Source organism: Vanellus vanellus (assembly GCF_965231255.1).
Source record: "Vanellus vanellus genome assembly, chromosome: 20".
In the NCBI taxonomy this organism is placed as follows: Eukaryota; Metazoa; Chordata; class Aves; order Charadriiformes; family Charadriidae; genus Vanellus; species Vanellus vanellus.
The window spans coordinates 2528419-2552169 of record NC_138925.1 but is presented as its reverse complement, the minus strand read 5'-3'; the positions used below and the strand labels follow the sequence as shown (position 1 = coordinate 2552169).

Genomic DNA, 23751 nt, shown 5'->3' with positions numbered 1-23751 from the left:
GAACCCACCGCTTTCCTGCACACTGACCCCAAAGGTGGCAAAATTGCAAAGGAAAAGAGGAAAAATGGGTTGGGGGGGAAAAAAAAAAAAAAAAAAAAAAGGAGCTCCTTGACACCCTTCCCGTGGGCATCGCTGATGCTCGTGGTCCTTCGGCTGTGGATACTGCGTGGCTGGTCCGGAGACTTCACCACCTGCTCCGTGCTGCTTCGTGCAGCTGAGACGGGGAGAAAACTTAATCAGGAAAGACTTTAAGGGCAAAGAAAGAAAAACCCAAGCAAAGCACATTTGATGGCTAATTAGAAAAATATTCAGAAATCGGTGCAAGGCGGATAATCTTCACTCCCCGGCAGCAGGAGCCGCGCCGTCCCATTTCAAGGTTGAGCGGTCGGGAATATCAATCTGATAATTGTAATGCTACAAATGAAAATCAAATTGAAGCCGGTTAGAGGATCGCATTATAAATTGATTTAGTCCTCGGACAAGTTTCCACCTCCCTGGCTCCGGGTTTCTCCGTTGAGGATGGAGAGAGCTCTGGGTACTGGAGATGCAGGTGATGGGGTACATCCTTCTGCCCATTTTCCCTCCATCCACCATTTCTGGGGGGGGGCGGGGGGGGGGGGGGGGAAGGGCATTTTGGGGCTTCCTATTGATTTTTGAGTGTGTGCAGCTCCAAGGGTGGTATATCAATCCCTTGGGATGCTGTTGCTGAAACAAGGGAAAGAAAACATTCGTGCTCGAAGCCAAACCAGGTTACAAAATACCGCAAGGCAACACGCCGATTCCTATAGGATTTATTTCCATGCTCTCAAAATTTCCTTTTCTCCAGAAACCGCACATACTCAGCTCCCAAAAACAGGGGATTCGGGTACCGAATAACCTTGATTCACAGTCAAAAAAGAGCTATTTCAGCAAAACCCCCTGTTTCAGCGCAGCCGGCACCCACTGAGCGCTCCCACCTCTATTTCTGCATCTCCAAGTACCCCAATATATACAGATTCCTTCTTTATACAGGTAATAATATACACCATATTTATATATATATATTTATATATATATATATATATATATAGATATTCACACGCAGACACACAGACACCTTCAGCCGAAGAGCCGGCACCTCCAAAGCCCGCAGGGAGGTCGCCGTTCCCACTGTTAAAAATTCCCTCTCTCCCCATGCACAAAGCTGTTTTTCTGGGGGGTGGGGGGAAAGCCCATTTTCCAGTTTTTTTCTTCCTTAAAAAAAAAATAAAGGGTGATGCACCCAGGGCAGGACCACCCCCGGCAGCTTTTGGGTGGCTTTTTGAGGTAGGTGCCGGGTGGGTTTTGGGGAAGGGAGTGTCCCGGGGTGCTATAGCATCAATGGGACCTGCCAGATGAGCAGGGTGCTGTCGGCATCGCTGCCCCGGCATGGCGATTCGGCATTGAAGTTACGGTAACCCCGACCCCCCGAAACGATGGCCACCGAGGAAATCTCTTTGCGCGGGGTGTCACGGGCGCAAGGTCGGCTCCGCACCCAGATGTCGGGGTCATCGGCCATCTCGTAGATAGAGCCGTCCTCCTCTGTGTGGGCCGGCGTGCCGCCCACCGGCGCTTCCCGCACCGACAGCAGCTGCCCGGGGAGGTGGGAGGTGGATCGAAGGCGATATTGCAATAAAATCCCTTTTTTTCTCATTTCTCGAGGCTGGGGACCATCCAGCTCAGGGGTTTTCTCTTCCTCACCCTCTTCTTCCCCCTCCTGGTCACCTTTTAGCACGTCGGGGGCCAAGGTGCTCAAAGCCACTGCCAAAAACTCCACGGGGCCACCATGCCCGTTGAGGGACACCATGCCTTTTCCTGCCCCCCAAGAAAAAAAGAAAAGAGAGAAGTTTTGTTAAAAAGCCCCAAAAGTCAGGTTGCATCCATGCAGGGAGGGTTGTTTTTCTTTGGGGGGGGGAGGGTGGTGGATGCTCACCAGTGATTTTGGGGATGCCCTCCAAGCGGGGCACAGGCAGCAGCACGATGATGCCCTGGTCGGTGCCCACCCAGAGTGAACCCTGACAGATGAGGAGACTGGTGACACGGACGTGTTTTTGACCTGCGAGGGGAAAGGGGGGAGAAAAAGGAGAAAAAAAAAAAAAAAAAAAAAAAAAAAAGAGAAGGGGGTGAGGGATGATTTCACAGCAGCATCTTCCCCAATAACACATCACCAGTGGATTTTTTCCCCACGGGGAACACACTCCAGAGCTCCCCTGAATCCAAGCGGCATCTTTGCACGAAGGTTTCCGTGCCAGGAGAGCACTGCAAATATAAATAAATAAAAAGGGGGGGGGGGGGATAGAAGTGAGACTTCTAATGGCAAATGAATATTTTATCACCAGGACTTAGCGCTGCAAAGCGTCAGACTCAGCGAAGCAATATATCTGCGGAGATGCAACTCCGGCTTCTCTGGGAGGACTTTATTAATGACCTGTCGAGTTAAAAAGGATGAGGGAGCGCGAGTTCAAAAACGCATTAATACCCAACGCTCACTCGCCCAGGAAGAAAAGGAAGTGATAAATATTTTAACATGCCCTAAAAAAAAAAAAAAAAAAGAAGAAAAAGCGACTTACATGAGTATCTTCCTTATAACTAATTATGCAATTATGTCGCTCAGTAGCTGGAACAAGGGGGGAGATGACTTTGGAAACCCGGGGTGGGTGAGAGCCGGGTGGGTGGACACGTCTGGGAGATGGTGCTGGATGGTGAGCTGGGGAAAACGGGCTGTACGGGGCAGTGGGGGGGGTGCACGGATGCAGGCAAAGGTGCGAAGATGGGGTGCACGGATGCAGGCAAAGGTGCGAAGATGGGGTGAAGATGGGTGCAAGGACGCACGCATGGGGGTGAAGATGGGTGCAAGGACGCACGCATGGGGGTGAAGATGGGTGCAAGGACGCACGCATGGGGGTGAAGATGGGTGCAAGGACGCACGCATGGGGGTGAAGATGGGTGCAAGGACGCACGCATGGGGGTGAAGATGGGTGCAAGGACGCACGCATGGGGGTGAAGATGGGTGCAAGGACGCACAGTGCAAAGATGTACATGGATGCAGGCAAGGATGCACATGTGGGGATGAAGATGGGTGCAAGGACGCAGGCAAGGATGCATGGGTGCATGGATGCACACACATGTGCAAGGGTGGGGTGTACAGATAAGGTGCATGCACAGGAGCACAAGTGCAAAGATGGGCTGCACGGATGCATGCACCAGTGCAAAGATGCCATCAATGAGGAGAGACCCCAGAGGGCCAAGCTCAAACCTTTACGCCATTAACCAGGTAAATTCCTTACACAGTTTCTCTGCAAATCAGCACAGCCATAAAGCAAAGCAACACGTCTACAGGGTGATACCCCAACTTGCCCGTTAATTGTAATTAAGAGCCAGGAGGCAAAGGGAGCTCACCAGGCAGGACAAAGGTGGTTCTGGTGGCGATGTTGATCTCCTGCAGATGCTCCAACGTCTCAGTGTGGAAGAGGCGGATAGAAGAGCCCGAGGAAAAGGCCATCCAGACCCCGCTGCCTGCCTTGATCATGTGCGTGACGCTGGCTTCCGCGTCCGGGTGGGCCTCGAAGGTTTGCTGCCAAAAGGGGAAGTGTGAAAAAGGCAATCAGAAGGGTTGCTCCCCAAAATTGCTGTGAGCTCGAGCACTCGCCAGGAGATGCAAAGCTGCGCAGGGAGGGGACCAGAGCAACCTTGAGGTCCCATCCCTCCTCACCAGCTCCAGCTCGGGCAGAGGACACTGAGACCAACCCATCACCAAACACTTCTTAGGTTTTTTTGGCTGATAACGCAGCCCTTCCCACCCATCTAGGGTTTTTTCCTTCTTTAAAAGACTCATTTGCCAGACTAGATGCATCTGCAAAAGTCATCCTAAGACAGGAGGAGACCTCCCTGCTTCTCTCCTGCCCCAAAAATCAACAATTCAAGGCTCAGCCTCCCTGCAAGAGTTATTTGGGGGATCACAGAGCGGTCCAGCTGCTTCCCAAGCTCCCTGCCAGAGCGTTTCCCTATCAGACACAGGATGCAAACTGCAGAAAACACCTTTTTTTTTTTTTATTAAATAAATAAACAAACCACCCCTGCTGCAGATTTCCCCAAATAAAAAATCATAATAGTATTGAAGGATTAAATCACTGGGAGAGAAACCTGCACACAGCAACTTCACCTTCATGTCTCCTATGGCTTTGTAACATTTTTTTGCTTTAAAATTTGCTTTATATATATAAAAATAAAATATATAATATAATATATATGCTTTATATATACTTATATAATATATATATGCTTTATATATATAAAAGTAAAAAGAAAAAAAGGAGCAAGTATTGATCCCCTTCCCAGAAACAACCAGCACAGAGCATCCCTCAAAAAAGCTTGCCAAAACCAGGGGTGGATAGAGACTTTTAGGTGATCTCCCCCTTATTCCCCACCCCAAGTGGGATTTATTCCCCGACAGTTTATTCCCAAGTTGCCGGTCCCATCCAGGCAGAACCAAGACCCTATAACACACCTCTCCATCAAATACTATTTACACCATTCCCTTCCTCCATCAAATCTCCATCAAATACTATTTACACCATTCCCTTCCTCTTTTTTCTTTTTTCCCTCCCCCATCACTTCTCTTCTGCAAAAATTCCCACCCAGCTCCTGTCATAAATAAAATCAGAGACTGAAAACGAATCCAGTCCCCGATGCATTATTCATCCCCGGCACCGCCGTTAGGCTGGATTTACGACAGCTAATACATGCAAACTAAGTTTGGGCACTAAATGTGAAAATTAAAGGTGGGAGAAAGGGTTTATTTAATTTTATTTTTTTTTTTAAAAGGGAACTATTCAATATTCCCTGTTTATGCAGCTGCAGGAGACATCTCAGCATCTTCCTCTTGTGACCCAGTGTTGGAGGGAAGGGACCCAAAAGCGATGAAAAGCAGCAAAAAAAAAAAAAAAAAAAAAAAAAGGTTGTTTCAGGGTATTGCCCAGGCAGGGATGTGCCTGTGCATCCTTTGGGGCTCAAACCAGCATGACCCCCCCCCAAAGCCACCCCCACGTCCCCCTGAGGGGGGGTCCGGTGATGTTCCCTACCTGGGAGCGGAGGCTGATGGCATCAAGGACGGTGACCTGGTTGGCACAACTGGCCCAAAGGGTCTCGTCCAGCGTCAGGAGGGCTCTGACGGGGCCGGTACCCACAGCCAGGCGGGTGGGCCGCTCCGCCGGGTCCCACAGCCCCCCTAGAGCAGAGATGCCAGGGTGAGGGAGGGGGGGGAAAACAAGAAGATGCTCATCAAAAAAGGAGAAAAAACCCACATCTTTTGATACAGCTTAAGCCACCCTAAAGCCAGCTGGGGTCAGCAGCAAACCCCTCGTGTCCCCCAGCGTCCCTCTGAGCATCTTAATGCCACAACCAAAAGGATGGGGGGAGCTCTCACCCTCCAGCTTCAACACCGCCCCCCCTCCCAAAGCCACTTTGCCCCCCCCGAGCGAACAGCTTTTTAGCAGCAAACAGCCGGGCACCTGCAACACTTGGGCACATTCCCTCGCTGGAAAAAGCCAAAAATTCCCTCCTTTTTTTTTGTTTTTAAATTTATTTGCTCTTGAAGCGACACTCCAGAGCCGATTCATCCGGGGCCGATGTGGAGTGTCTCTGTGAACAGCATCCAATCTGGATTGGGATGAATTCGCCACCAGCGGTGGTTGAGTAGCTTCAATAGGTAATTGCTCTCCTTTTCTTATTTCCAATGCCTTTTTTTTTTTTTTTAATTAAACCCACAAGATCCAAGGGATAAAAGACCCCTCCGGGCGCTCAGACCTCTGCTCCCATCGGCAGGAGGTTGCAACCGAGCTGCCTTTCAGCAAATCCTAATTTTCCCATTAAAAAATGAGCTATTTTGGGGGAAAGCTTTTTTCCTTCCCAAAAGATGGGGAGAAGATTCAAAAAAAAAAAACCCAAAACCAAAACACACCCCGCAGCCCTGCCAGTGGCTCACTGCCTTCAACGTGCATTGATGCAATTGAGGTTGAATTAAAGCCGCTTTATTAATTGGCTTGCAGGGTTGCTATAAGACAGGAAAGGGGATGCGGCAGCACCCCCAAAATGCAATTTAAGTGGCTTTACTGGCTCCGGTGCTGCTCGCTGCAGGTTATCTCAGAGCAAATGAAGGGTTTTTATCCAAAAATAGGCCAATGCAGCACATTATTTGAGGCTCTTTCCTACCCTCTAGCGATGGAGCGAAGGTATTTAACAGTCCAGGCGAGGAGTCCCTGGGGAGGAAGGCTTCGTCTTGCGCTGAGCCAGAGCCGGGGGGAAAACAAACCCCAAAAATCAAGCTAATAAGGGAGGGGAGTCTTGCGTGACGGGGCTTTGGGAGGGGATCGGCTTGGTTTATGGCACCAAAAAGGTAATTTTTATTTTGGAAGTCAAAAGCTCTAAGGCATCCTTGTGCATCCCAGCATCGGACCCTCTGAGAAAACCCTTTGCTGCGGTATCAGCCCCCTCGCCAGGACTGTTTTCCATGTATTTTTTCCCCCAGAACTCTTGCATTCATCCTGGTAAAATAGCAATTTCCCCACAAACACCTTGGGCTGCAAGGAGGAAGATGAAATAACATAGGGTCAAAAACAAATAAATAGAAAAATGGTACTTTTATCACCATTTCGGCGGCCAGCACACGTCGCTGCCTTGAAGAACCTCCTCCTCCCTGTTTTTGAGGTGTCCCAAACAAAAAGCCCCTCACCAGGACTGTTTTCCATATATTTTTCCCCAAAACCTCTTGCATTCATCCTGGTAAAATAGCAATCCGTGGGGTTTCCCCCCCCCCCTTGGGCTTCAAGGAGGAAGATGAAATAATGTGGGGGGAAAAGAGAAATAAATAGAAAAATAGTGCTTTTATCACTGTTTTAGTGGCCAGCAGACGTCGCTGGCTTGAAGAACCACCTCCTCCCTGTTTTTTGGGGTGTCCCACCAAAAAACCTGTCTGAACACATGCACGGAGGTGCCCCTCACCGTTGCTCCTGGGGTAGGCGGCCACGGTCCCATCCTGCAACCCCGCAAACAGGTACTCGGGGCTGTGCTTCAAGCAGAGGACGGGTTGCATGCCTGGGCTTTTGCAGGTCAACAAGCACTGCGTCCCTGTGTCCACGCTGCCGTAGACCGTGATGCTGAGGAGGGAAGGAGGGAGGGGAGATGCAGGAGATAGTGGTGGTCTTCAAGGTTTGGCGCCAGTGATGGCACCCAAGGATGGACGTAGAAGATGGGGGCTCACCTGCCATCCCGCAACCCCAAGCAGACGGTGGGATGCGGGGATGAGGAGGGCTGTTCAGTGGACTGTTGGGGGTCCTGGGTACCCGTCGGTTCCCCCTCGTCTGCTTCGGGGATGTACTCCATGCACAACACTGGTGAAGCCACCGGGAAGGACTTCACCGTCCGCGGCACAGCGCGGTTGAGGGAGAAGATCTCCACCTGCCCCCCTGCACCTTCCTGACCCCCTCCAACCTGCAGGGACCGGAAAAATGGTTGTTAGCATCAGCCACCAGCACCGGAGAGGGGGTTCGCAGCCAGCTTGACCCAAATCCAGTGGGTTTTACCCCATTTTTAGGGGTTGTTTTGCTCACCCAGAGGTAGCCCTGCGGCAATGAGGTGCTGACGGCGGAGAAGCCCAGTAGCGAGGACTGCACGGGGTTGTGCACCGCGGCACCGAGCTGGGGAAGAGACCAGAGTATGGGGGGGGTGTCCATAACATCCCCAAATTACCCCAATGTGGGCAGAATACTAGTGTGTGCCCCAAAAATCAGAATCCAGCCAAAGCCCAGCTTGTATTTTTAATTTTCCAGGATGGATTGCACCAATTTCTGCCTTCACAACCAATGTAGTCACCCCCATCCAGCCCACCCATTGTGAGATTTCTGCTTTTATTCCCCCAAAAAAGGTGGATGTAAAGGGGAAGGAGGTATCGGTGGGGTTGGAGAAGGGGTTGACCATCACTCTTACCTGCAGATCGAGGGCCTTGGAGGAGAAGGCGGGCATGTGGCAGGAGAGGATGGGGCACCAGAAAGGAGCTTTGCTCTTCTTGTCTTCGTCGGGACAGAGCCAGCCCGGCTGGTTCTCCTCCCCTGTGACAAGCAGAGGAGATCAAGGATGGCCAAGACATCCCACATCATCTCTCCCATCCCTGATAGGACCCCAAAATTAGTAATTTGGTGTGAAGAGCTCTCATTTCCAACACCAAACCACCATCAGGTGCAGATCTGGGGCACATCTCACCCCTTTCCTCCAAACTATTGCATCCCACCGCAGCACACAGCCAAGCAACTGCCTCCAGCAGTAGCAAAAAAAAAAAAAGCCTCAAATCCCAAATAATATATGTATAAGGGGGAGGGGGGAAAATACACCCTAATGTGTTTCTTCACATTAGGCTTTAATGGGTTTTCATTTCTAACTCACAGATATAGAATTATCCCCTGGGCATCCCAGATTTAAAAAAAAAAAAAAAAAAAACAAAAACAAACCAAAAAACACCCCCAAAAAACCCCAAAAACAACACCCAACAAAAGAGAAAATAACACAAACTGTTAAAAACAAGAGAATCAAAAATTATTCCAGCCAAGGGGGGTCCAAGCACTCAAATAGGATTTTAAAAAAAAATTTTTTTTTATTCCTTCCATTAAACTACTTTATTTTTTTTTCCTGCAGCAGCTGGTAGAGTTAAATAGGAATAGTGATAGGGAAGTGGCTCCTCCCTTGCTCATTCATCCTGTTTTATGGAAAACAGGTCAGCCCCGACACTGTCAGCATGACAGCTAACGGAAACCCATCACCACAGGACCCTGTCCTGGAAATGCCACCCGAGAGCAGCAAAACACAAAGTATTTTGAGCCAGAATTACCAATTCCCATCGTTTCCAGTGTGCAAACCCCAAAATGTTCTCCATCACCTCACTCTGAAATTTTTCCCCTGCCCTGTTTCACATCTGGATGCTCAGGGTGAAGCAAACCTCCCTTCTGCTCTCAAATTTGGCTTTTCAAAGCAAGGGTGATGGCAAGCAATGTGCTGTGGTGCTACTCACGCAGTCCTATCTTGGCCAAGTGCAGCCGGTTCACCCAGGAGATCTTGCTCAGGGGGTTTGGAGTGATGAAGACCACCATGACGCTGATGGGGCGGCCAGACCTGCGGAGGGAAAGCATCACCAGGTTGGTCTTCAGCCTCCTCCTCCTCCTCCCCAGGGTGGGAAGAGCTCACCCGTGATCTACAAACTCACTTGTCCGGCTTCCCAGGCAGCAGGAGGCGGAGGCGGCACTTGTTGGCGGAGTGGATCTCCTCTTCCTTCACCTTCATCATCCTCTGCAAGGCCAAGCACCAGTCCTGGGCCACCGTCATGTTCAGGTTCTGGGGGGAAAAGTCATAAATTATTGAAGTGCCTCCAAAACAAGCCTGAATCATTCCCAAATTTCATCCATGAGGCTCAGGAGGGGGAATGACATGTCCAGCATGTCCCTGAGGAACCACATGGTTATTGCAAAGCACCCAAGCTTGGTTCTACCCAAATCATGGGTTTGACCATGCGTATGGTTACCTGGTAGGTGCCGTGCAAGGTGCTGATGAGAAGGGTGATCTGCTCCACCACCGCCAGGTCCTTCTGCAGGTCCTGCAGCTCCTGGAAGAGCCGTGGTGGCCCCAGGTAGACTTTATCTTGGGTGAAGAAACGGAGAAACGAGGTCCATGGAGGATGTTCCATCCCACCCCACCAAAATCAACCCAATAGCAGATCAAGAGATGGGTGCTCACTGTGCGAAGCCTGCCCAGCCGGCGCATGCTTCTTGGCACCAGCGTTGTGGATGACGACGTTATCCTTGTCGTAGGCACCGCTCTCCTGCCCCACCTCCACCACCTGCACCTGCGGGAGGGCCGTGCTCCACTTCACCACATATTTGGGACCCAAGGGCACCAGGCTGCTAATTTCCAGCTGGCCTCTGCCAAGGCGTAAAAAAATAGACGTAAATAAATCAGCAGGCTCCACGGCTCACCCTGCAAGCCCTGGCAAAATGCATTTTGCACACCGAGCCCCTGTTGGCAACGCCACGCCATGCACCGGTGCATGCCTGCACCCCCAAACATGGGGCACGCAACCACAGCAGACCACACTCGGCACCTACCCTGAGTTCACTGGCCTGGAAGAGGGGAAAAAACCCGATTAATAAAGAGATGTTACGGGGAGCTCAAGGGGGTTTTTCCCCTTTGCAGCATCAACCTCCACCAAGCCTTGAGGTCCCAGAAGGCTCCTGGACACCGCACCGGCTCCAGGACCTTACAGCACTAGGGGATGAAAGCTTTGCATGGAGATATGCCAAAAGTAGGGGGCAAAGCAACCCCAAACCAGGTGGGTTTCTCCTCCAAAACAAGACAGGGTGGTTTACAAGTCCTTGGGGTAGAGCTAGCAAAACCCACCAAGCCCAAAAGTGAGGTGGGGAAGGGGGAAGGTCGCTACATCGATGCTTTGCAAAGTGATTTTGGGGTCTGGGGCCAGCAGCACGTACTTGAAGTTGATGTTGGCGCAGACCAGCATGTCGTTGAGGAGGAAAACCTTCCGTTCCTTCGACTTTATGAGCTGTCCCCGGTCGCCGTACACTGTCTCCGTCAGCGTCTCGCAGAGGAGGAGCTGCCGCTGCCCTGAGCTCAGCAGCTGCGGAGGGGACGGAGCAGGCAGGATGGGGCTCAGCCTGAGGGCTCTCGCAAACCTCCTGCCCCAAAACTTTGGTTGCTTTTCCCCCTTATTGCAAAGATTTTCCTCCAGCTGAGAGCATGCACTGCCCCGAGCTCTGCAGAGACGGCCATGCAAAATGCTCCGAGGCCCTCAAAGACCAATATGACCCTTCCACAGCCCTTTTTGGGTTCCTCTTCATCCCCTGGCCCTAAATCCCCATCCCAGGGCTGAGCTGGTTGGTGCCTCACTGCGGCTTTTGCCACCGTGGCCATCCCCAGCCCAGGATGTGTTGCAATAGCTTCATTTAGGGTTGGGGTTTTGTTTTTTGTTTTTTTTTTTTTTTTCCCACCAACGGTTGCAAAATCAGTCAGATGAGACAAAGCAGCTCCTCCTTTCCTCCTTGTTTTTCCCTGGAGGGGAATTTCCCTGTGCCAGCCTCAAGATTTGCTTTTGCTCAACGTCCTTTGGGAGAAGACAGGGATCCTGGCTTCCCAAAATCCCCACCACGGAGAAGAAAGGTGGGAGCTGCAAAGCTCAACCACCAGCTCCAACACCCCCCCACCCCAATCATGAGGATAAGGAGGGTGAGGCCGAAGGACCCACCTTGTTGAGGCTGCTGCGGTCACTCATGCTCTTGCTGAGCTGTTGGATTTCGGCGACTTGGTCAGCCAAGCGCTTCTGCTCGTTGAGTTTCTCCGCCAACGTCTCTAGCTCGGTGAGGGCCAGCTGGAGGGACAGGCGGTCTGCGTGGCCCTTGGGAGTGTTTTTCAGCATGTCCTGGAGCAGGGAAGCCACCCCGGGAAAAATCAACCTCATTGGGGGATGCAACGATTGGAAGCCCTTTCAGCACCTCTAAAATCAAAGCTTGGAAAGATGAATCTTGGGAAAGTCCCCAAAGCTGCAACCAAGCTGCCAACCCCAAAAAGTGCCCCTTGTTAAACCCTTTCCTGGCTGCAAAAAAAAATAGGGTGCAAAGTGAGGTGGGTGCAGGTACCCTTCACCAGTACCTGCAGGAGCAGGATGAACTGTGGGAACCTCTGGATGGGCTTCACCATCAACCCGTAGAGCGTGACCCGGTCAGCGCTGGCCATCTGCCTCTTCTGCAGGGGGTTAAAAAAAAACAAAAAAAAAAAAAAAAAAAAAAAGGGGAGTTTTCACACATAACGGTGACCAGCAGCACCACGTGTCCACTTTCAGGTCCCACTGACCTTGAGGAAATCGAGGAAGGCAGGTTTGGTGAGACAAGCCTTCTTGATGAGGGACATGGCAGTGGTGAAGTTGTTGACGTAGTCACTGTAGACATCCAGCACCATCGACTTGGAGAACTAGGGAGAGAGCAGGAGGAAAGCCATCACACATGAGGCTCCCTCCCCAAAAAAAAGGGGGGTTGGCAAAGCATGAGGATGCTCATGTATTTTTGGAATGATGCTGAGGATGCTGTTAGTACCCCAATTTGGGGATGCATCGCTTAAACCCTCCAACCCCCACTGCTATCATTGGGAGGGGTCCAGGGGGAGGTGTAGCAGCGACCCCTGAACTTTTCCTCCTACCGAGGCCACGAAGAGGTCCCCGATCTTCTCTGCCGAGTCCCACTCAGCCACGCGGGAGGCTAGGGCAATCTGGAACATGGAGTGGCACTGCAGGATCTCCTTCAGGCGAAAAAACACCACCTGGCACTTCCGAGCGCTCAGCACCTTCGGCTCCATCTCCATTAGTGGGTTCCTGTAATCCTGTGGGAGATGCCAGTGCATCAGCATCCCTGTGTGCTGCGTCCCCCCCCCCCGGCCTTCCTTACCCAGAACACTCCCAAAAAAGGGGTCCCCCACCTGCAGGATGCGTTTTAGGGAATCCACGTAGCTCCGCTCGCTCTGCACGATGGAGCCCAGGATGTGTCGCCGGACCACCTGCAACAACCCCAGGGCTCAGCCATGGTGTTCCCCCCCCCCCCACAACCCCCCAAAAATGGGACTTCACAGTGGGGAGGAAGGGGGGTGGCAACATGGGCACAGCGTGCTGCAGAAGTGCTGACACGGCGGTATCGCTTTCTGCTGACTTGCCTTTTCCCCGGTTGCTCAATCACAGGACCAAGGGGAAGCCGTAACCCCCCCAAAACACCCCCTGAACCCCCAACCTGCCCCACACCGACCTGCTGCGGGCTCAGCCCCTCGGGCATGGGGCCCAGCTCCGGCGGCGGGTGCTTCATGTCAGAGACCGTGACCTCCAGGAAACCCGTGTCCTCCTCCTCCGAGTCCCCTGCAGGGAAAAAAAAAAAAAACACAACCAAATGCCAAAACCCCCCAAATTTAGACTTTTTTGGGGTCTAAAGAAGAGCCTGTGGCCTCATCAGCTGCTTGGCTGGGGATGCATTTGGGTTTGAAGCTGCGAGCAGGGATGGAGTACAGTGTCCTCCCAGCATCGTATGTCTGTCCCCAAGCTCCAGCCACTGTCACCGGACACCAGCATGAGTCAGGCTGCAAGCAGGGACGGAGCCAGGTCCCCACAGGGAGGGGATAAAAAGGGTCCCCATCCCCAAAAAGCCACCCTGGTTAGAGGAAAAAAAAAAAAAAAAAAAGTGTCCTCGCTCCAAGGGTGGGTGCGAGCAGGGAAAATGGGGGAAAAAAGGAGCCAAAAAAAGCAGCAGGCAGAAGAAAACAGGGATGGCGAGAGGAGAGCACGGCAATCCCTTACCCGAGACCGAAGCAGCTGAGGAGGAGGAGGGTGAGCGAGCCAAGGCGGCGTCGCGATTTGGGGACGGCCGCTTCTTCCACATGGCCGCAACGCCCCGCTACGGCCGCCCCGGCCCCATCCCTGGGCGCCTATAAATAGCCGGTAACGGGGAGGACCGGCTGGGCTGGAGGGGAGGGTTCTGGCGGCCGTGTGACCTTTTTCCTTCCCTAATTTTGGCAAGGAAGATCGCCACCCTTAGCTGCCGGCTCCACAAACTCTTTCTCCCCCATCTCTGTGCCGTGGGGACAGGATGCTCTGCAGCACCCTGGGGATGGGATACCCTCCAGCATCCCTGGGACCCCCAAAAAAGCATTTAAGCCCCCCACCCCAGTGAGGCTAAGCCACGTCAGGGACATGCAGCAAGGCTGAGACACACACGCCGGATCCCCCCAGGCAGCCCCCGGATGATCCATGAGGCTGCCCATCAGGATCCTACCTCCCCCGTGATGCTCCAGGGAGACCCTCGAGCTCCAGCGGGCAGGCGGCTGCTTTTCCGCCTCCGCCGCCCTCCTCCTCTGCTCCCCATCCCCTACGCGACAGCAGGAGAGTTAGAAAAACACCCCCAAAAATCAGTATTTCAGGGCATATCCTGCTCTGTATCCAAGGAGGACACCCACAGGTGCTGGTGGGGTGGGGTCACTGTCCCCATAGGGACATGCGTGCTTGGAGCAAGGACAGCGCTGAACTGACCAAGCTTGCGCAGGGACGCAAAGAGTGAAGGAAAAAAAAAAAAAAAGAGCTTAAAATGCAGAAAATAAATCTGCAAAAGGAAAAGTTGAAAGCCATAAGGATTCATAATGTTTTTTTTGTTTGTTTGTTTTTTTAAATACCCTCAAAAATGTGCTTTTTTTTGGCTCTCAAAAGCAAAGGGGATTTCCCAGCTTACCTGGTGCTTCTTTCCGGTGCAGGAACGTCACCTTCCTCATCACCGCGATCTTGGTCTTCTCCAAACCATCTTTGGTGCCGCTTTTGGCCGCTTTCATCAGCTGGGTCATCTGGGCAGGGGGACGAGAGGGACCGGGAGGCTCGAGGCAGCACTGGGACCCCAATTTTAGGTCCAGATATAGCAGTGCCACCCTCTTGTGGACATCTCCGAGCATTGTCCCACATTTGGGGCCCGGATATAGTGGTGCCATCTCCTTGGGGACATTCCTCAAAGTGTTGTCCCCCATTTCGGATTCAGATGCAGGGGTACCATCCCATTGGAGACATCTCTGAGCATTGTCCCCCATTTTGGGTCCAGATACAGCAGTGCCACCCTCTTGTGGACACCTCCAGGCATTGTCCCACATTTTGGGTCCACATACAATGGCGCCACCCTCTTGGGGACATTCCTCTGAGCATCGTCCCCCATTTTGGATTCAGATGCAGGGGTACCATCCCCTTGGAGACATTTCCAAGCATTGTCCCCCATTTTGGGTCCAGACACAGCAGTGCCACCCCCTTGGAGGCATCCCCTCTGAGCATCGTTCCTCATCTCAGGTCCTGATGCAGGGTACCATTCCCCCGGGGACATCTCCTCCAAGTATCATCCCCCAATTTCAAAGCCAGATGCAGTGGTGTCATCCCCCCTTGGGGATGTCCCCTCTGAGCATCGTCCCTGTTTTCCCCACGCAGCCCCATGAGGAGGAAGAGGAGGCATGTTGCCGAGGAAGAAGGATGCTCCAGCAACTCTCCTCCCTCTGCAGGGAAGCGGCCGCAGACAAGCAGGCGTGGGCAGAGCGGGAGCATGCAGCAAAAGCAAAGAGGAGGGAGGGGATGGAGGCGCGAGCACCTCCATCCCCTCCTCGTGGCCGGGGTGTGATGAGCAAGAGAGTGAAGGGTTGGGGGGGTGTTGGCTTTTCACACCTCAAATCACCACATTTTTAGCCCAAGCTGACATCAGCGGCACCTTTCCAGCCCAAACTCAGCCGTAAACCACCAACCCGGATGGTTTGGGGCTGGGAAAGGCTTTGCGCTAAGTTTCTACGCCTCCCAAAAAAAAACATCTCCTTCCCCACCTGATTTTCACCCCGTATTAGGGGGGGTAAAAAAAACCTTCAAGTTCCATCTATCCCGCGGGCAACCTCGCTTCGTCCAAACGCCCCTTAAAAAAAAACAAAACAAAACAACAAAACATCCCAGAAAGAAAATTATTTGGGCAGCTGCGGGCTGGGGAGCTGCAAGACAGATGGACGAGAGGCAGTTTTGCGGTGCTTAATTCTTTTTTCCTCTTTTCTGGGGGGATGAAATGGGATGAAGCCCGGTTGGATCAAGTCAGGTTGGATGAACTCTGGGAGGGTTGTTTTTTTTTTCTCCTCCCCCCCACCCCTTCCCCAGCCCCGGGAAATTTGGGGGACGAGGGACAAGGGACGGAGGAGGGACAGTACCTTCCAATCGTACTTCTGCTTCAGCTCCTGCATGTCTCTCCCCCCAACTCTTAAAGCCAGGATGTCCCTCTTAGTCCTGGCGTATCTCTCCTTTAGTCTATTCAGGTCTGGAGAAAGCTGAGCCCAAAGCAAACCAGGCAGGAGGAGGAGGAGGCAGAGGAGGCAAGAGAAGGCAGAGAAGAGATCCAAGTAAGCAGCCAAAAAACAAAAAAAGAGGAGGAGAAATCATCCCAAAGCAGCACAGTACAGGCAGCATCGTCCCCAAATCTGACTTCACTCAGGCAGGGAAGGGAGCAAGCGTGGGAAAAAGCAGCAGCCGCGCTCCAGCAGTGCCAAAATGCAAAAGGAAAGGACTCAGGGTGAGGGAGGGGGTGAAGGGAAGGAAAAATAAAAGAAAGAAATGAAACCCCATGATGTTTCAGGCTGGTTTTGCACTGGGTGACCCTGGGAAGCGCGGCATCCTCTACTTCCTTGGTGCTCCTGTGCCTTTATACAAGCAAACCCAGGGAAAAAGAAAAAAAAAAAGGAAAATAATAATAATAATAATAAAAAATAAATTCATGCTTTACCTTGGGCTGAAAGGATGCCCGCTGCTTGGCCGGCTCAGCCTCCGTCTTGGTTTCCTCGCCCGAATCCTCACTGTAGCTCTCAAACTCGCTGGAGCTCCAGCCCAAATCCTCGCCCGCCTGCGGCCCCTCTCCACGCTGCACCTCCTCGTAGATCAGGCTCTGCTCCGTCCCCGGGCCTGGCAAGAAAAACCACCTCCTTTTCCTTCCAGAAAGGCAATTTCCCTTCCCCAGGGACTCACAGGAGATTGCCCCAAATCCTCAGAGTCTTCTAACCCCTCTGGGAACACACCTGCCTTCATCCCTCCCAAATCCCAGCAGTTTGCATCTCCTTCCCAGAGCGTGCCTCAGTTTGTCTGGCTGTAAAATGGGCTCACACCTAGGGAACTGGCTGGGGGGAGGTGTTTCCCTACCGTCCTGCTCTGCATTGAGGGTTTCACAGGGGACATCGTCGTAGATCACATCGTCCTCCACCGCTGGGAACTCAAAGCGCTCACCTTTGGGGGGACAAGACCCCCCCCCCCAGGGACTCAGGTCAGCACCGGAAGACCGAGCCCGGACAGAGAAATCCTTTCCAAGCCTTGGCAGGGATTTTTTTTCCCCCCCGGTATTTTAACCCACCTCGGCGACCACTTTTCCTCTTCCAAGTCTGGGCATCGATGTGGGGGTCTCCACCAGCCTCCCCATTGCTCACCCCCACCGTCAGCCTGCGGGGAAGGGGAGCAGGGAGTACCCTGGGGTGCAAATCCCCCAGGATGGGGTGCAAAATCCCCCAGGATGGGGTGCACCCAGGCCCCCCACTCCCCTCCCCCCCATCACATGTCTGCTTCATCGTGGATTTGGGGGCACCCAGGTTTTAGGGCCACCATGCAAAAATCCCCCAAAATGGCTTTTTTAGTCTCAGACCGCGTGATGCAGCAGGGAGGGAGGACACACTGGCATCAGGGAGCACGGGGAATGGGTCCCTGTCCCTGGTGGGGGTGCTGCCCCTCTCGCTGCACCCCACATGTGCTCTGCTGGGGGGGGCACAAGCTGTCCTTGCAACCAAATTTGTATCTTTTCCCCCCAAATCTGCAGCTGGGGCGAACATCACTCCCCTTCAAACACCCATCCCAGGGGGTTCCATCAACCAAAGGCTGGAGGAAGCCCCCACCATGCGGTAAACCACAGACCTCCCCCAATGGTACCCAAAGCCCCCTCACCGATCCCCAGGGCTGCAAGGGTGCACCCCAAAACCCCGTCACTCCCCCGCTTGCAGCCCCTTTCACAAGCAATGGGGAGAAGTTGGGGAAACTGAGGCACTGCACCAGGCTGCAACATGCCAAATTGGGGGTGCACAACCCCCAAAGCTGCATTTTCCCCCCTTCGAGGCACTCAAAACTCCCCCAAATCCCCCTAAAATCCCACATACCCTTCCTGGGTCTCCGGCACCAGCCCATCTGCGGAAAGGAAAAGCAGAGAGAAGCGGCATTGGCACCCCGGCAGCAACACCACCCTGGGCACCCAAAGGGGACACAGCAGGGACCCCCTGCTCACCCCCCTCACCGACACCGGAGCTGGCAGCACGTCGCCTGCGAGGGGGTGCCCGGAGGACCGTTTCACCGCTTGGTTCGGCTGCTGAGTCGTCTTCCTCCTCCTCTTCCTCACTGTCCTCAAAGTCAAAGGCTTCGCCGAGGTCCTCCTCCTCGTGGGGCAGGGGGCTGGGGGTCTCCAGGGCGAGATGGTCACCTGCAAGCAGAAATGCTGTCACTAGGTGTCCCCCAGTAGGGATGGAGGAGGGGACGGAGAAGGGACATCACCCCCAAAAAACTGCCAGATGCAACAGCCCCTTTGTGTTTTCCCCGACCCCAAGAGGCTCCGATGGGAACGTGTAGGATATCGCTGGGTAATGTACTCCCCCCCTTTCTGCCCAAGGTTGGGTGTCACCCCCTCTAAACATCCCCAGCCCCCCAACTCTGGCAGGTTGACAGTACCTACTGCGGGGTGGGGGGGCAGCTCGGAGGAAGCCATGGCACAGGGGGTCCGGATGCTCCGGCTGGGCCCTTCCCTGAGGCTTTCCTGCAGGAGAGGAGGAGAAATGCATTGAGAGAGAGGACATCACCCCCCTAAATCCATCCCCAGGAGAGGAGGGAATGCGGGGAGACCCCAGGTGTGATGGATCCAGCTCTGGCCGCTGCAAAACCTCACGAGGAAGGAGAAAAGCTGCCCCAAGGTCCCCGTTTGGATGACAATCCAACCCGTGCACGGCAAGTTTATCCCATACACGGCAAATTTATCCTATGCATGGCAAACCCAGCTCCAAGCATCACGCCTGAAGGTCTGGGAGGGTGGGAAGCGCCAAGCATCCTCCTCGCCGATCGATGGCTTATCCGCTGTGGTAACCAGAGACATCCGGTACGACGCCCTGAAAGGTCGCCAAGAGGAAGAGGAAGGATGGAGCGGGGACACCCTCATGCCCAAGGGACAATGTAGTGGGGACAAACGATGCCCGAGAGGCTGCAAAAAGCCAAACAGGGCCAAACTCTGCTAATTCGGTCCTGCTGGAAGCAGCAATCGGTGTATGACGGATGCCACCACCCTGCTCCGAAGAGCCGTGACCCCCACCAAGCCGTGACCCCTTGGCGCCCATTCCTCCTTCGCCTGGACCTCTCGTTTCCCCAGGAGGGAGCTACAGGGGATGCACAGACCCAGGATGATTCCCCCCAAAAATGGACCTATTTATTCCCCCTGTACCATTGGTGCAACAGCCCCGAGTGGGTTTGCATCAAACCCTACAGCCCTGGGGCCATATATATATATATGTAGATGTAGAGCACAGCAGGAGGGAGCCGAGGACCACATCCCACATTTGCACTTACCCCTGGAAAACGAGCTATAACCCCCTCACCACCACCATAAGAGCACAAATTGATGTTGCAACCCCAACCCCATTCCGCCGCAAAACCCCCCTCCCCAAAAGCATCCACCCCCAACCCCATCCCACCCCTTTCCAAACCATGAAAAAACTCACCAAAAATCCAAATAAAACTCTTCCCCTCCCTGACCTGTGTTACCGCCGCAAATATCCTCCTCCAGCCAATTTTGCAACCAGCCCGTTGCCTCCATAAATGCTTTAAGAGGGATTTATTTGGGAGGAGGACGCAGGGACACTTTTTTTTTTTTTTTTGCCTCCTTGAACTCTTTCTCCCAGCCCTTGAAACAGAAAGCGGTTGGCAGCCAAGGCTGCTCTCATGTGTCACCTAATCTGCTTCCCATTAGCGTGGGAGCAGGCAATTCCCTCCTCTTCCCCTTTTCCCAAGCTCCAGGTTTTCCTCCCTACGGATGCAACACCAACCGAACCATAAATCCAGGATAAACCTGCGCCACCAGGAGATGCGACGGAGCCGGGGACCACAAGGGAAAAAGAAAAAAAGCCCTATTTCTGATGCAACACCTCAAAAAAAATATAATAAATAAGCAAAGCGAGGAGAAAATAATAAAACCTGGGTAAAATAAACCCAGCAGTGGGATGCTGACGGTTTTAATCCAGAAACCAGTTTGCTTACTGGTTTGTTTCGCCCTTCCAGCAACCCGACGGCTTCTGCATTTGGAGGATGACGCGCAGGCGGGCCCCGCAGCTCGGTCCCGATTTTATCCCGCTAGCAGGGCAGGAGAAGGTCACTTCCCATTTTGACAGTTGACATAAGCTCCCATCAGCCCGATTTGTCCCAGGGCTGGTTATTTTCCCAGCTGCGAGCGTGTGAAAATTACCACCTCTCCAAAACAACACCCCCCCCCCGACACACACACCGACCCTTTAATTAGGTCTTGCTAAATTAAAAAAAAAATATGTTATTTTGCATTATTTTTTTCTAGTAAAAACTGGTATTGGAGGTTGGAGCATCCCAGTAAAACACATCCCATGGGATGGGGGTAAAAAACCCAGTAGAAATGAGCTGTCCTACCAGGGAGATGCCCCCAGAGCAGACACGGAAAGCAAAAAGGAGACGCAGAATAATCCCAGAAGGATCGTACAGATGCAATATAACCCGAGAAGGATGTAGGGATATGCTATCATCCTTGGAAATATGGATTTAAAGCCCATAGGAGCTGCCGGGTCCTCAGCCTGCTGCCAGCAAACAGCTCCGGGCGGTGTCATGAGTTGGTTCAGCCCCTGTCCCCCTCCCAACCTGGGAGGGAAAAATAAATAAGAGGCGGCTCTAAATAAAGGGAGAAGAGCAGGGCCATCTGCTAAACCCGGCCCAACCCTTCGCCCGGCAAGCTGGCAACTATTTGGCTTTATTTTGTTTATTTTTAGCAGCCGGGATGGAGAACGACAGGTCCCAGCTGGCAGGGCCAGCTGCCAGCCCCGCTCCCTGCTTAAAGCATCCTTCCCCCACACACCCCCTTTTTTCTTAATTATAGGGGCTGGCAAAAATAAAATAAAATAAATAAATGCATAATATCCCAGCAGGGATGCAGCCAGGATTACCCCAGGAATCCCTCCTGCTCCGCATCCCCGCCACGTTAATCTCTCCTTATAAATAACACCGTTGCTATTTATAAGGGACGGGGAAGGTAGAAATAAGAATCAGTTTTTATCTCCCCAAAGTTGCCTTCAGCTCCTTATTAATTCCTCCAGGCTGCCGTCCCGCATCCCAACCGCCATTTCAAGGCTTATTTCACCACCTGGATGATTTTCCACCATCACCTCAGCCAAAAAAATAAAATAAAATAGAATTAATTCAGATTATTCCCAGCGGGCAGGATGCTGGGGATAGTGGTGCAGTCCCTGGAGCAAAGCAGGGGTGGTTTTCTCCCCCAAATCCCGCTCCTTTAAAATAATAATTAAAAAAAAAAAACCAAACCAGCAAGTATTTGCTGCAAATTAAGTTGGTTTTGTTTTTTCCAGCCCTAATTTGGTTGGTGTGGCACCTTATTTTAAGGACTGAGTGGTTCATTTCCCAGTTTTCCAAGGAATTAATCATGGAGATTTGAAGGCGTCGGGGTGGGAACGGAGGCTCTGATGAAGACAAAAATCATCCCACATCTTCAAAATTCCCCCAAATTGGGTGTTTGGATGGGGTTGGTAGAAGCAGCAGTGAGGGACGGCTCAGCAAGAGGTGGGAAAGAAACGATAGTGAAAAAATGGGGGTTCCCCCCTTAAGAAAAGCCAAAAGATGGATTTTTTTAAAAAAAGAAATATAAAAAAATGGGGGTTCCAAGAGAAAAGCCAAAAGAATGGCGTTTCCCCTGAAAAAAATCCATGAAAATTCAAAATTCAAGGCAATTTTGCTATTATATTTTCAAAAATTCTTGCCAAAATGGCACCATCTTATGGGAAAAGCTCTTCCTGAACACAGTGTTCCCCTCTTTCACCTCGAAAAGGCTCTTCTGGGCAAATATCTGGCAAATATTCCAGCTAAAAACCCCCAAGACCTGGAAAAGTGCCGCTGTTTTCCTTTTGCTTTTCCTTTTCAACATCGCCGACGAACCGGAAAAAAATCCATCCCTTGTCCAGCTCGCGCCATGAGAAGTGCAAATGCAGGAGAAAAAACGGGGGAAAAAATAAGTAAAAAAACCCCCAGAATTATAGTACGTAAATTAAAAAATAATTTGCTTCACAAAGATTTCTTGCAGAGACCCCAAAAGCAATGAAAAAGCCTTATTTATTGCCCCCAAATTTGATGCTTATCCCAATCTTCAACTTTCAATGCTTTGCAAAGTAATCACAAAGTTCACCCACTGCGAAACTATCCCAGAAAGGAATTTCAAGGGAGAAGAATTTGAATCAGAAATACCACCACCAAAAAAAGAAAGCAAAGAAAAAAAAAAAAGAAAAAGGGATTCCCCCCACCCATTGGTGTTTACAGCTCAAAATTCCCAACAATTCGGGGGGTTTGTTTTATTGCGAAGCCTCTCCCACCCTTTGCAAGCAGTTTTCCCCCCTGCCATTGTGTTGGGGTCACCTTACTTTGGCTAAAAAGTGACACCCACCCCTAAAAAAAAAAAAAAAAAAAAAAAAAAAAAATCAGCATGAGGTGGTGACACCACTGGCTTTGACATCGCCCTCCCCAAAATTCTTAATTTCTCTGTCTTTTTTGCAAAGACCGATTCAAACCCCTCATAAAATACTGATTTTTTTCCCACCCTGCAAATGCATTACTTCATTTTTATTTTTTTTTTCCTACTGTGATTTTGGGGCAAAACCTGCCCTTTGCAACCAGGCGTCTCGCTAAAACACAATTCATACATAAAAAAAATAAAAATATAAATAAACTGGTGCAAACAGTGGGGAAAATTATCACAGCGGCTTCAGCCCCTTCACAACCCCTGCAAGTGTGCAACTCAACCTCACACCCCAACGCGACCAATACCCCCCCCCAAAAAAAAAAAAAAAAAAAAAAAAATCACTAAAAAGGGGAAAAATGCCATTATTGACTGTTAAAAATCATCCTGGAGGAAGGTCTCAGCCCCTCCACCCGCCCCCCCGAAACTGCAGTTTCCCCACAGGTGCTGCAAAATCCCAACCTGGAAAACCCAGGAGGGATTTGCGACCGTCACGGAGTTCGCAAGAAAACAGGGTGAAAAAGGGGAGGAATGGGTGCGGAATAAGCTCAACACACTGCTGCCCACCTCCTCCCTCCCCACTGCTGCTTCTTTTCACTTCTATATTTTAAAACAATTTAAAAATAGTATTATTTTTTGAGAGAGAGAGATATATAAACACAAAACCCCCCGATCGCCAGCGGCAGCAGGGAGGTGACAGGCAACCTCCTCCCCCTGCAATAGGATGCGATAACCTACAAATATACAATTTTTTATATATATTTTAATACATATAGATGGATTTATGGGGTTTGAGGGAGGGGAGATGGGTTTTGCTGACCTGGGAAGGCCGCGTCTCCTCCGGCTTTGTGTCCGCATCGGCCAAGAAGGCCCCCGGCAGGGAGGCAACGGGCGGCGAAAAAAAGGGGGGGAGAAAAAGAAAATAACCACCCCCCCGCCCCCCCCCAAAAAAAACAACCCAAGGGAGATGAATTGCCACCGTCGGCCGCAATGGGGTACCCAAGGGTGGGTGTCAGTCCCCCCAGCACCCCCAGATCCCGGTGGCCGAGGGCTGGCGGCCGGATGGGAGCCGCGGTCCAGCGGCTGCAGCGAGGGATGCCGGGATTTTGGGCAGCATCTCCCCCCCCACCCCCAACTCCCTCCTTCCTCCTCTTCTTCCCAAGCAGTTCTGATTTACACCCCCGGTGTGCCCAAATCCTAATAATTAACACCCCCTCCCAGCAGGATTTGGCCCCTTCCTCGCTCTTTAACCCCCTGTGTGCCGGGGGGGGGGGGAAACATGGACCTGTTAACCCTCTCAATGCCAACGTCAAAAAACAGCCCCAGGGTT

The 23751-nt window shown here is 52.0% G+C and overlaps 1 protein-coding gene across 1 annotated transcript; it reads right to left on the bottom strand.

The window, feature by feature from the left end:
• Positions 1-775: 775 nt before the first annotated feature.
• ARHGEF10L (Rho guanine nucleotide exchange factor 10 like) lies at positions 776-23266 on the bottom strand. The gene is made up of 29 exons (XM_082493364.1): positions 23242-23266; positions 18347-18431; positions 17919-18101; positions 17785-17812; positions 16995-17080; positions 16787-16870; positions 16377-16552; positions 14325-14433; positions 13875-13967; positions 12858-12964; positions 12538-12615; positions 12262-12441; positions 11920-12036; positions 11719-11811; positions 11315-11488; positions 10545-10690; positions 10164-10178; positions 9796-9980; positions 9584-9699; positions 9269-9396; positions 9077-9177; positions 8002-8123; positions 7626-7712; positions 7277-7506; positions 7018-7172; positions 5100-5245; positions 3418-3592; positions 1952-2074; positions 776-1833 (listed from the first exon to the last, which is right to left on the bottom strand). The coding sequence occupies exons 2-29, from the start codon at positions 18381-18383 to the stop codon at positions 1349-1351; spliced, it is 3759 nt and encodes a 1252-aa protein (XP_082349490.1). The 5' UTR covers positions 18384-18431; positions 23242-23266; the 3' UTR covers positions 776-1348.
• Between the last annotated feature and the right edge of the window lie 485 nt (positions 23267-23751).